We start from the raw sequence: 12,823 nt of genomic DNA on the forward strand, positions 1-12,823 counted from the left end.
AGCCAGCCTGAGTATGGCAGCAAGCCTGGCGGTGTTCTCTGAATTCTTCAGAGCTGGGGGAGGTTGGTGGGGTGCCTAGATCACAAAACAAAAGAACATTACTGTGGTCATAGAGACATCCACCCTGCAAGTAAGGATGTGTCTCTTTTTATTTTGCATCCTGTACACCTCACTTTGGGGAGGAACATGCCTCCTAAAAGGTATTTGGGAGCCCCTTATGGTTCTCAGCCAACTCAGAACATTCAGTGTGAGGTCTTAAAATAGGGTTCTGGCTTTTCTTGGGCCACTTCAGAGGGCCTCCAAGGCTGCACTGATGAAGATTCAGAGACCACATGCTATTAGGATGAAACCAGGGTCAGCTGCATGTCAGGCAAGTGTCTTAATGGCTACACCTTCTCTCCTGCTCTTCACTTTTCTCCATCCCTGCTCTTTAGCTGGGGTCCTGGTCTCCAGATTTTAAAAGGGCTTGGCTATAATCTTCAAAGGGAGTCCTTATAGCACAGCCGTGCAACCTCTGAATGTGGAAGATGGGGTTAGTAGAAAGACCTGCAGAGAACCCCCTTAACTGTCACAGCAGCTCAGAAATGCCTAAAGGGGCACTGCCAGAACCAAACCAATAGGTACAGCCTCCTACCTGAGCGTGATGTCCTTGGCGACCACAGGGAGGCGCTGCTGCCCGAGACGACCTGTGCAGTGTGAGCGAAACAACTTACTCTCTAGCCACTTAAGATTGCCAGAAAACAGCCCCTGGAAAGTAGGTGTGAGAAAGGACAGGACAATATGGGATAAGATGTGAGTCCCAATGTGCTTGCAAATTGCAGTTTATTTCATTCCAATAAATGCCGCCTCTCCAGGAAGAAATGAAGCCCTGCGTAAACGCTGCCGTTCCCCAGGCCTGGGAATCATCTCAAGCTGAGGTCTTGTTTGATGCATCTTTATCTTTCTACCCTCCAATTCTCTCTCTGTATCTAGAAGATAGATCCCTTTGTCTACCTTCGTGCCTTTCTCACACTACTAGGCCTCCAGCTGCCTTTTCCGAGACCCCTTAAGCTTCTTCCCCCATGAGAAAGGCAGCTGGGCCTTCAGAGAGTAATGTCCACTCTTGCCCACCCTCCAGCAGAAAATAAGTGTAACTTAATGTGGTCATTTTTTAATTTTTTTGGTTACACCCAGCAACTCTCAGTGGCCACGCCTGGCTCTACGCTCAGAAATTGCTTCTGGCAGGTTCAGGGAACCATATAGGATGCCGGGATTCGAACCACCTTCCGTCCTGCATGCAAGGCAAACGCCTTACCTCCATGCTATCTCTCTGGGCCCATGTGGTCACATTTTTAAATAAATAAGTAAAATAACTTAGGGGCTCTAGAGACAGACTGGGATTAAGGCTCTTGCCTTGGACATGGCTGACCTAGGTTTGATCACTGGCACTAAATATAGTCCCTTGAACCCCTCCAGAAGTGATTTTCTGAGCAGAGTCAGGAGTTTAGCCCTGAGCACTACTGGCTGTGGCTCAGCCTACCCTACCCCAGAAAGGAAAGGAATTTAAAAGCATCGGCCAAGGCCAGCATGATACCACAGTAGGTAGGCTTTTGTCTTACACACGGTTAACACAGGTTCAATCACTGGCACCCCATATGGTCCTATGAGTACCACCAGGATGATCCAAGTACAAATCTGGGAGTAACCCCTGAGAAACACTGTGTGCATCCCAAAAACAAAAGAATAAATCGTTGGCCAGAGAGTTCAACAAGCTGAATACATGCTTTGCATGACAAGCTCCAGGTTTGAGTACAGTGGGGAAGGATTCCTGAGCACAGAGCTGGGAAGAGCCCCTGAGCACTGTCAGGAGTGGACCTCAAACAACAATAAAAAACTACTGTGAAAATACCACATCAAGAGCTGCACAGCATGAATATGAGCCTTGCCACATGGGGTACCAAAGAATCCTATGGCCACACCCCACAACAAATAGAGGTGCTTCCCTCTCTTCATTTCAGCTCTGTCCACACTCCGAAGTGACATGCTCAACCCTTACATTTCATCAGGGGAGAGTTCAGCTTGCTTCTGAATGCCACATCAATAGAATCATTTGTGACTGGCCCAGCACTTCTCCAGTCTATGCAGCATCTGTGCTGTTCATTGAGCAGTTACTGTGCACGAGGTTCTCCACTCCCAAAACAACAGTGCTTGGGGAGCCATATGGTGCTAGTGATCAAACTCAGGCTTCCTGCATGCAAAGCCTGCACTCAAGCCCTTGGAGTTGTCTTTCTAGCTGCTGTTTATTTGGTCCAGAGGAATTTCTGCTGTCCTCTCTGTTTTGGAAGGGGTGCAGTGGAGAAAGAGGCCAGGTAACTGCAGCAGGCGGAAGCCAGAAATAACTCATCCAGCTCAATGTGTGTGTATGTGAGATGCAGCAGATGTAGGTGGCTATGGAGGAGAAGGAGGTGAAGGAGTGGCCAGCCCTAGAAGATAGTAGAGATCAAGGAAAGCTTCCTGATGGCACTGAAGGTCAGATTGGAAAGAATTGTGGAAATTCTCCCATTGGCTGCAATCTTTCCTCAGAACCATAATGGAAAGTGCTCTGGAGAAAGGACTGTTGGACTCATTATGGAAGCTGCTGTTGGTTTTAGCACAGAGGGGAGACTTGTGAAAAGTCCCTGGAGGAGGACCTGTAGGCTAGCTCTTCTATAGCCTACAGCCCAGCAGGAACAGTGTGGGGATGCACATGGTGTGTGACTCCAGCCTACTCCACCCATCGTAATTAGGCTGAACTAACCTGAGCAGGATTTGGAGAGGTGTCAGGCCTGAGTTGTGTGAAAGATCCCCCCAAATAGTCCCAACTGCCCATCACAGAGTGATGCTCAGGTGAAAATCAAACTTCCTTATTAAGCACTTTACTACTTATTTACTCATCCACATGGGTTTTGCTCTCCCCTTCCTTTTATTGACCTGGATTGTCACTTGTCTGCCCCTTGATAGAGGTCACACACTCCGTATTGGCGCTGGGGTCCATGTAGCAAGCTGCAGGATCTTGCTTAGCACATATAGGAGCACTATAGACTGAACTCAAAGCCTCGTGCTTGCAAAGCAGTCACTGAGTTATACAGGGTGCTCAAAATGAAAACTCTCACCAGGGACATAGCTGAGGGGAAGTGTACCTGTCTTGTATGTATGAGGGCCTGAGTTCTATACCTGGAGCCACCACCAGGTGTGCTCTCCAAGCAATACTGTGGGAACCACAACTTGAGTGAGCTTTTGGCAAAGTCGATTGGGTAAGGCTAGTCTTGGGGCTGACTCAACTTCCTCTACGTGCTCACTCTCTTAGTGCTTGAGCAGAGGCTGCCTTGGCACTGTGAAAGTGGAGGGATCCTGGCCTCAGGAGGTGCCTCCTCCTGTATCTCTCACCACAAACCTGTGCGAGAAATCTTGGAAGGGCAGGGCGTTTGGACAGTTCAGAAGCTCTTCTAGATGAATACACCTCCCCCAGTATGCAGGAATCCCTTTTTATTCCTTTAATAAAGTTTCTAGATTGAATCCCTGTGATACACAGTTACAAAGTTATTGGTTCTTTCTACCTTTCACTCACTCTCTCTCCCCTTTATCTCTCTTTCCTTTTCTCTTTTAAGCCCTTTTCCTTTTAAACCCTGCGGTTTGCAATACCATTACTGAAAGAGCACTTTGCATATCATTTTATCGCCTTTCAACATCTAGTTCTTGTCCAGAGTGATCATTTCCATCTATCATTGTCATGGTGTTCCCTTCTCTGTCCCAACTACACTCCCCCACTCTTTGTAGCAAGCTTCCTGCCTTGGATAAACCCTAGTCTCTATTGTCTTTGGGTATTATTACCAGACATGCTTCTTATTTTTTAATATCCCACAAATGAGTGTGATCATTCTTTGTCTATCCCTTTCCCTCTGGCTTATTTCACTTAGCATAATACTCTCCATATCCATCCAGGTATAAGCAAATTTCATGACTTAATTTTCCTAACAGCAGCATAGTATTTCATAGCGTAGATATACCATAGTTTCTTTCTCTATTCTTGGGCACTGGAGTTGTTTCCAAGTTCTATTGTTAATAGAGCTACAATGAACGTATTTTCCTAGGACTGATATTGTTGGGTTATATGGAAGTTTAATTTCTAGTTTTTTTGAAGTGTTCATAACTTTTGCCGAAGCCTAGTACCTAGACCTTGCATCCTGCTGGCAATGGGACCTTTGCAGATGGAGTCAAGCTAAGGAGAGGGCTCGATCAGGGGTGTGCTTGCTGTTCTTGCTGCCATGACTAGGAGGTCACACACTCACCTGGGCATGGCACTCAAGCACCCTTGCTGTGGTGCTCTGGAGACCCCCATTCTTTTGTAGAGCAGGGTCGGAGGTTTTTTTTTGGTTTTTGTTTTTTTATGTAAACAGGAGAAAGCAATGGGACAGAATCCTGGGAGGGACATCATGGAGCCCTGGATATTCCACCAGGCTTGCTCCAAAATGGTCCTTTCTCCCTGCTGCATGTTCCCAACTGGTCTGTGGGCTGCAGAACTTCAGGGAAAATTCAGGCAAAGCTCACGCTGTCCCAGTCAGGACTCTGTGGGGGCTTTCAGGAGGCTGGGGCTGAGAGAGAGCATTCCCAGACTAAGCTGCCTCTATACACTGTGGAGTATCTGGTTCTCAGGGCTGGTCAGGAGACCAGATCCATGTCCTGTTCTGTGGAGGTAAGAACCATTTAGGGACTAAGGATGTGGGGAGGGTGAACTTTCAGGTGCTAAGCCTGAGAAAGGCACAGTGGTCAAAATAGCGACTGATCAGGGAGTCCCATGGGAGTGACAGCCTGGATAGGTCTGAGCACTGAGAGGCTGTGGCCACCAACAGGGGCTCCTCAGCCAGGCTGCTGGCCTTGTTCTCAGTAGGAGCTAGTTATCACTGTGTGTGTTAACAGCTGTCTATAAATGTCTCAGGCTACAAGTGCCACTGAACGTCCAGGCCACTCATCCTAGTTTGAAGCTGGATGGGCTCGATCCAAAGATCCAGAGAGCCCTAAAGAGTGAGGCTCCCCAGAAAGCTGGCTGTATTTCAGCTCAGAGTTGGAGAAAGGAGTGCCAGGTGTGGAAATGAGGAAGAAACTAGGAACAGGAGACCAGACAGGAAGGTACCAGAGAGGCCTGGGTGAGATGAGGTGGGGGAATCATGTGTCTAGGCCCTGCATGATGGTGGCTGAGGTTCCAGGAGAATGCGGGGACTGTGTATGGCCTGGCTGAGGGCTGGGCATGGGGGTGTCAAGTGGCACTGCAGGATAGAGCAGCTGGGAGGGGAGAAACAGCTGCAGAGGTGGAGAAAGCCTTCACAGCCTACTTCCCTCACCTTTGTCCTCTAATAGGATATTCTGGAGACAGATGGGTCAGGGTATCACTGTCTATCCCTGTCCCCCCATCACCAGGATTCCCTTCACAGCCAACACCTCTCCCCACCTTTTGGATAAACCATTAGTCTCCTCTTAATACAGGTGAAGTGAATAAAACATGGCAGATCCGTGAGCCATAAAGATAGTACAGTGGATAGGGTGCTTGCCTTGCATAGGGATGACCTGACTTTAATCTCAAGCAGTGGTCCTCAAACTATGGCCCGAGGGCCACATATTGTATTTGTATCTGTTTTGTTTCTTCATTGCAAAATAAGATATATGCAGTGTGCATAAGAATTCGTTCATAAGTTTTGTTTTTACTATAGTCAGACCCTCCAATGGTTTAAGGGACAGTGAACTGGCCCCGTTTAAAAAGTTTGAGGACCCCTGAATCCCACATGGTCCCACACACACTGCCAAGAGTGATCCTTGAATTGCAAAGCCAAGAATAAGCCCTGACTCTGCTGGATGTGACCTCAAAACAAAACCCCAAAGCAGATCCAGCAAGAGGTGTAGGTTCCACAGAATAAAGGTATAATGCCCCAGAGGTTAGATGATACCCCTACCCACAGACAGGTAGCCCAGATGGGGGACTGTGGGCTGCAGGGAAGCCATGTTCACCATCTATCATTTTCCTTCTCTGATGTCACCTTTGTCTTTGTTTTTACACTTCCAGGGGACCCATGTGGCATGGAGTTCATATGTCACCCGCCTGAAGTTATCTTACTCTTCTTCCCTCCCTCCACTATACTGAGTATAAAGCAGCAGTTGCCAAAATAAAAGTTATTGAGGTCCCCAAGGAGGGCCTTAATAATTTTTGGTTATGTGAGTTAAATAACATAAACTTTGGTGTATATTAATTAAATAATCATTCACCATGGAATATGCTCAGTTCCCAAACTGAAAAATATTAATTCTGAAATGATTTATTTACTGCTCTTTTATTTGTTTGTTGTTTGTTTTTGGGCCACACCCATTGATGCTTGGTTACTCCTGGCTATGCTCTCAGAAATCACTCTTGGCTCAGGGGATGATATGGGATGCCTGGAATCAAACCCAGGTCTGTTCTGGATCAGCTGCATGCAAGGCAAATCCCCTACCACTGTGCTATCGCTCCAGCCTCTATTTACTGCTCTTTTACAAAATATATAGAAGAACCATGTTTTCACCAAAACAAATTTGGTGAACAGAGAGGCTCTGTTTTTGCATCTTTGCAAACCTTCTCTCTGGGCCCTGCTCTGCTTTGAATCCTCCTGCTGCCTGTGTGGCCCTGTGGGCAGTGGAGATGGCCCATGGGTCAGGGAGACCTGAACCTGCACTCCAGAGATGTTGTTGAGTAAAAAAGAAAGCCACACTGGTATGGGGTTGTTGTGGTGGTGAGAGAAACCTGTCAGCACAGGCAGGAAGGCATCTGGAAATAAGTTGAAGTCACTGATGAAGCAGTGGCCCTGGGAAGGGTTGGCTATGGGCAGGATGGCAGGGTTGAGACAGAAAAGTGAACTTGTGGGGTGCACTTGTGTCATCCTCACTGGCCACCCAGCATTTGTGCCCTCCCCACTCTGACCTTTACACTCACTTAGGTTTGCAAGCCCCCAAGTGGGTGCTCTTAGAGAAAGGCAGGAACTGTGGCAGTGGGTGTGTCCCTGGTGGCACTACTTTGGTGGCAGTATCTCATGGCCATTGGCAGGCTCTGAGAAATAACCTTTCCCATTCCCTGTCGCACATAGCCCTACCCCTGTTGCTGCGTTAGCTGTCTTCCTGTCCTTGTGTGGCAGCAGCCTACATCTAAGCATTTCCCTCATGGAGTCAGCCCTGTGTGCTCTCTCCTTTGTCATCTATGACTCCAGGGAGTGCTGGCTGAAACAGTTTCCCAGTCCTGTGCCACTGAGGCCTCTCTGACCCCTGCTGGTATCCCCGAGTCCAGGTTCAACTTTTCCAACAATCCATCAATGCTCCCAGCCCCCCAGCAGCACCCTTCAAACCTTCCACACAGGGGGGAGGGGAGGGGGCAGAACAATAGCACAGCAGTAGGGCATTTGCCTTGCACATTCCCAACCTGAGACAGACCCAGGTTTGATCCCTGGTATCGGTCCCCGAGCCTGCCAAGAGCGATTTCTGAGTACAGAGCCAGAAGTAATCCTGAGCAATGCCAGGTGTGGCCCAAAAACAACTAAACAAACAAACAAACAAACTTTCCCTAAGATACTTTCGCAGGCCTGGGGCAGGACTCTATCCTGCCTTCCTACCCCAATAGATTCATCATCAGTTATAGCAACAAGGGACTTTGAGGAGCCCAGATAATCTAAAATGGAGCTACAGCATATGCTTGGAGGTCCCTTTCTGGTGTTTCCTGCAACATCTGTGCAGATGGGGGGGGGGTGTCCCTCATTCCCTTGGATCTTTGCTGTTTCCCAATCCTGCCTGCCCTGAGCAAGAGCTGCATTTTTTCATGCAAAGTGTAGTGGGCCTCCCATACTTTTGCTGTGATAAAGAACATACTCCAGGGAATGAGTTTCCCCAGCTCCAACTATCCCAGTGGAACCATCTGGATCATATTTTGTTTGTTTGTTTTGTTTGTTTGTTTTTGGGCCACACCCAGCGTTGCTCAGGGGTTACTCCTGGCTGTCTGCTCAGAAATAGCTCCTGGCAGGCACGGGGGACCATATGGGACACCGGGATTCGAACCAACCACCTTAGGTCCTGGATAGGCTGCTTGCAAGGCAAACGCCGCTGTGCTATCTCTCCAGGCCCGCAAACCTCATCTTAAGGAACAACACCACGGTTATGGGATTTGACATGTTTTAATAGCCAGAACTTCATGGCAATTAGGTAAATCCCCCAAGGGCAACTGAGTGTGGGTAAATTTTCAGACAAAACAACTGTTTTTATCTTCTATCTGGAAGCAAGACATCTGGCAAGGGATGGCCTATCTAGGGATAAAGTAAGCTTTATCCCCTTGTTTGGGCAGACACCAGCTGGGTTTGCCCAAATGCAGAGAAAGGGGACAAGAAGGACCCAGTTGGATAAGCAGGTGTGAAGCCCCTAGCCTGAACATCATAACCATGGACTTCTGAAAATGAAAAGAGGCCTAAAGTTTCAGGTGAAGATCACCCAGACCAGTGCAGCACTGTCAGTGTTTTAGCATCACATAATCATGGCAGGATGCTGTGCTGTGCACTAGCTCCCTACTGCCACTCAGACGGGTTATGCTCTACATGTGCAGACAGCAGGCATCCTTGAGTAGCCTTTTACTATAATCCCACTCAATGGCACCACGTCTGCTCAGAGCACTCGCTGAGAAAATGAATCCGGAAAAAATGTTACATCCTGCTGCTCACATCTGCTTTCCACATTCAGATGAGGTGTAAACTCAATAGTGTGCATGTGTGTGTGAGAGAGCAAGTGAGAGTGAGACAGGAGAAAATAAGAGAAACTTTAGTCTGAGTGTCACTTTCTGACTTTCCTTTCTTTTTTCTTTTTTTTTGGTTTTTGGGCCACACCCGGTAACGCTCAGGGGTTACTCCTGGCTATGCGCTCAGAAGTCGCTCCTGGCTTGGGGGACCATATGGGACGCCGGGGGATCGAACCGCGGTCCGTCTCCTAGGCTAGCGCAGGTAAGGCAGGCACCTTACCTCCAGCGCCACCGCCCGGCCCCATGACTTTCCTTTCTTGACAGATCATTTTATTTTATTCCTACGAAGCCCAATTTGGCCAGGTTTTTTTCGTTTTGTTTTGTTTGTTTCTGGGTCACACCTGGCAGCACTAAGGGGGTAACTCCTGGCTCTACGCTCAGAAATCATTCCTGGCAGGCTCAGGGGACCATAATGGGATGCCGGGTTTCGAAACCATCCTTCTGCATGCAAGGCAAACTCTCTTCGGGCCCCAATTTGGCCAGTTTTAATAGATGCTAACAAAATCCATCTCTTCTGGCTTCCTCTCCAATAAGATCAATATTACTTTTTAATTATCAGGTGTTTTTGAAAGTATTCCCCCTTCCACCAATTAAGAATAGTCTCATCTCCTGGGATCTGGTTTTTGTCTTATTGTCCCTCAGGTGATCTACCGGCACCTACCAAAGCACACGTATCTGGGAATAACCTGAGCATGGATTTCACTATTGTTGCTGAGAGATGGAAATGTTTGGACCTGAGCACCTGCTGTTGCTGGGCTTTGGGGCTGAGGCCATCGCTCCAGCTTTCCAACGAGGCAGTGTTTTATTTTATATTATATTGTGGCTAACAGCCAAGAAATGTACAAAACACTTAATATTTATTTTGGTTGTTCCAGAGAGTCCCTGATTATTAACTGTGTGGAAAAAACTCAAGGTGCTGAATAAAAGTCACTCTGTGGCCTGGAAACTGCCAAGCAAGACACCCGTCCAGAGCCTGAGGCACCTCCTTCCACCAAGATGCTTGCTCAAATGGTGCCCAATGAGTCATCTACCACCTTAACAGAAGATCCTGGAGATCTAATCCTTCCTCATTACATAGTACTAGGATAAGATTTCACACCACACACATATTAGTGTCATAAGCCATCTTTAAGGACATCTGCTACAGACATACCTTCACATACAAACTTAAAAAAATACTGTAACACAATACATTGTAGTGCATAGAACTAGAATTCAACACAATACATCACACTACTAAAATAGGTAAACATCCTACCTACACGGTATCACATTAAAAAAAAAATACCCCCATCGGGGCAGTAACAGTCGCTGAGGCCAAAGGAAAAGTGTACAGCAGGCACACTAAAAACAGCAACTATCAAGTTGATAAACAAGAGGTGGGTACAGAGAAGTCTTTACAGGGGCTCTTAGGCCACAACAGGGACCATTTGAAATACAACTTGTGACCAGCAGTAGACATATAAAAATACTTTTTTTTTTGTTTTTGTTTTTGGGCCACACCCAGTAACGCTCAGGGGTTACTCCTGGCTATGTGCTCAGAAGTTGCTCCTGGCTTGGGGGACCATATGGGACACCGGGGGATCGAACCGCGGTCCGTCCAAGGCTAGCGCAGGCAAGGCAGGCACCTTACCTTTAGCGCCACCGCCCGGCCCCATATAAAAATACTTTAAAAAAAAAAAAACAAAAACACTTTCAACGCGTATAGTACTACTTAAAAAAACCCAGCGAGCCAGATCGGTGTGGCCATTCTCTTTCGAGGAATACCGGGACAACTCAAACTATGTCACCGAGCCGGCGGCCAAAGCACCGACTTGGAAAGCCAGTGCTTCCCTCTGACACCAGCCTGCTCACATAGCGCTTATACAGAGCCCACAGATTGGATACCAATAATCCCCTTGCATCAAACAAGGCTTAGCGGAGGAGGTTTGGAGCCCCTTCTGTTCATGGGGAGGGGTCAGTCTGAGCGGAAGGCAAAAACCCAGGCGGGCTTGCGCGGTCCTGTGCGCACGGCACGGTTTCTATTGCAATCGCCGGAGCCGGTCGGGCGGGCGCCTAATCCGGCATGTCGATGCACAGCTTGGGGGGCGGGGGCGCGAACTTGGCGGGGCTCTGGGTGACCGCCAGGCCGGCCTTCTTGCCGAAGAGGGGCGTGCCCTTGGGCGCGTCGGCCGCGGCGGCCTCGTCGGCGTCGTCGCCGTCCTCGCGGTGCAGGTCGTAGGCGATGTTGCCGTACTCGCGCAGGCAGGGGCAGAGCTCGAGCAGGCACTGGCAGAAGTCCCTGCGGAGGCCGAACCACCAGGGGTTGCCGCCCCTGCGGCGGAACGTGGTGGCCAGCAGCGTCAGCAGCGCCAGCCAGAGCGGCGCGAAGAGGGCGGCGAAGGGGAAGGCGTTGTGGCCGTCCAGCCGCTGCACCAGCAGCACCTCGAAGGCCAGCAGGGGCAGGACGACGAGCGCCCAGCTGGCCGCCATGGCCACGTGCGCGCGGCGCTGCTCGGCCGCCACCTCCAGCGAGCGCAGGAAGAGCAGCGACCACACGACGTAGTAGAGCGCCACGAGGCACAGGAAGGCCATGAGGATCCAGAGCGGCACGAAGACCACCAGCCAGGGCCACCGGACGATGCGGTCGAGCCGCAGCGCCAGGAAGATGAACTGCAGGACGTTGACGGAGCAGGCCAGCTCCAGCTCCAGCGAGCGGTCGTGGCGGAAGCCCCACACGCAGGCGGCCACGGCCACGGGCGACGCGAAGAAGAGCGGCAGGAACACCAGCAGCCAGAAGTGCGCGCCGCGCTCCACGCGGTCGCACAGCAGCGCCTCGAAGAGCAGCAGCAGCAGGTGCAGCCCCGCGGCGATCAGCATGGCCTGGAAGTCCACGCGCGCCTCGCCCTCGGCCAGCGGCCGCGGCTGCCGCGCCCACACCGCCGCGCCCACCGCCGCGCCCAGCAGCGCCAGCGCCTTCCACAGCCACAGCGGCGCGAACACGGCCCAGTAGCTCCAGGGCAGGACGCCGTCCAGCCGCAGCGGCAGCAGCACCGAGAAGAGCAGCAGGCAGGCGTAGATGAGGAACTTGCTGGGGTTGAAGTCCTGGAACAGGCCCCTGGGGTTCATGGCGGGCTCGGCCTGCGCCTCGGCTCGGCCGGGCTTCGCTGTTAACCTGCCTGTGCCTCAGCCAATGCGCCTCAGCCTGGGCTTGCTTTCACCTGAGTTTGCCTCAGCCTGCGTTTGCTTCAGCCAGGGTTCGCCTCAACCCGGCCTTTCCCTCAGCCTCGATTCGCCTCAGCCTGGGTTTGCTTGAACCCGGCTTTGCCTCGGCCAATGCGCCTCAGCCGGGGTTTGCTTTCACCTGAGTTTGCTTCAGCCTAGGTTAGCTCAGCCACTTCGCCCCAGCCTGGGCTCGGCTCAACCTGGCGTTTGCCTCAGCCTGGGTTTGCTTCAGCCTGGGTTCGCCTCAGCCAGGATTCGCCTTAGCCTGGGTTTGCCTCAGCCTGGCGTTTGCCTCAGCCTGGTTCGCCTCAGCTTGGATTCGCCTCAGCCTGAGTTTGCTTCAGCCTGGGTTTGCCTCAGCCAGTTCGCCTCAGCTTGGGTTTCCTTCAGCCTCGATTCGCCTCAGCCTGCGCTTGCTTTAACCTGGGTTTGGCTCAGCCGATTCGCCTTAGCCTGGGCTCGGCTCAACCTGGCGTTTGCCTCAGCCTGGATTCGCCTCAGCCTGAGTTTGCTTCAGTCTGGGTTTGCCTCAGTTAATTCGCCTCAGCTTGGGTTTCCTTCAGCCTGGATTCGCCTCAACCTGGCGTTTCCCTCAGCGTGGGTTCGCCTCAGCTTGGATTCGCCTCAGCCTAGGTTGGCTCAGCCCGGTTGGCTTCAGCCTGCGTTTCCCTCAGCCTGGGTTTGCCTCAGCCACCGCCGCCTGAGGCCTTCCAGTTCATTCAGTTCAGTTCAGCTCAGCTCTCAGCTCGGCCCGGGCCGGTGTGCCGCGTCTCCGCTGCTTCCGCTGCCCCGCCTCAGTGGGCCCCGGTG

General features: G+C 50.8%; 1 protein-coding gene across 2 annotated transcripts; it reads right to left on the reverse strand.

Annotated features, from left to right (window-relative positions):
• Positions 1–10,864: 10,864 nt before the first annotated feature.
• Positions 10,865–11,917, reverse strand: TMEM185B (transmembrane protein 185B). 2 transcript variants are annotated; one of them, XM_049773154.1, is made up of 2 exons: positions 11,880–11,917; positions 10,865–11,702 (listed from the first exon to the last, which is right to left on the reverse strand). In XM_049773154.1, exons 1-2 carry the CDS (start codon positions 11,915–11,917, stop codon positions 10,865–10,867), a joined length of 876 nt encoding a protein of 291 aa, XP_049629111.1. The 2 variants fall into 2 exon arrangements, with proteins under 2 accessions (XP_049629111.1, XP_049629110.1); XM_049773153.1 differs by having other exon boundaries at positions 10,865–11,917.
• Between the last annotated feature and the right edge of the window lie 906 nt (positions 11,918–12,823).

This window comes from Suncus etruscus, chromosome 5 (assembly GCF_024139225.1).
Source record: "Suncus etruscus isolate mSunEtr1 chromosome 5, mSunEtr1.pri.cur, whole genome shotgun sequence".
In the NCBI taxonomy this organism is placed as follows: Eukaryota; Metazoa; Chordata; class Mammalia; order Eulipotyphla; family Soricidae; genus Suncus; species Suncus etruscus.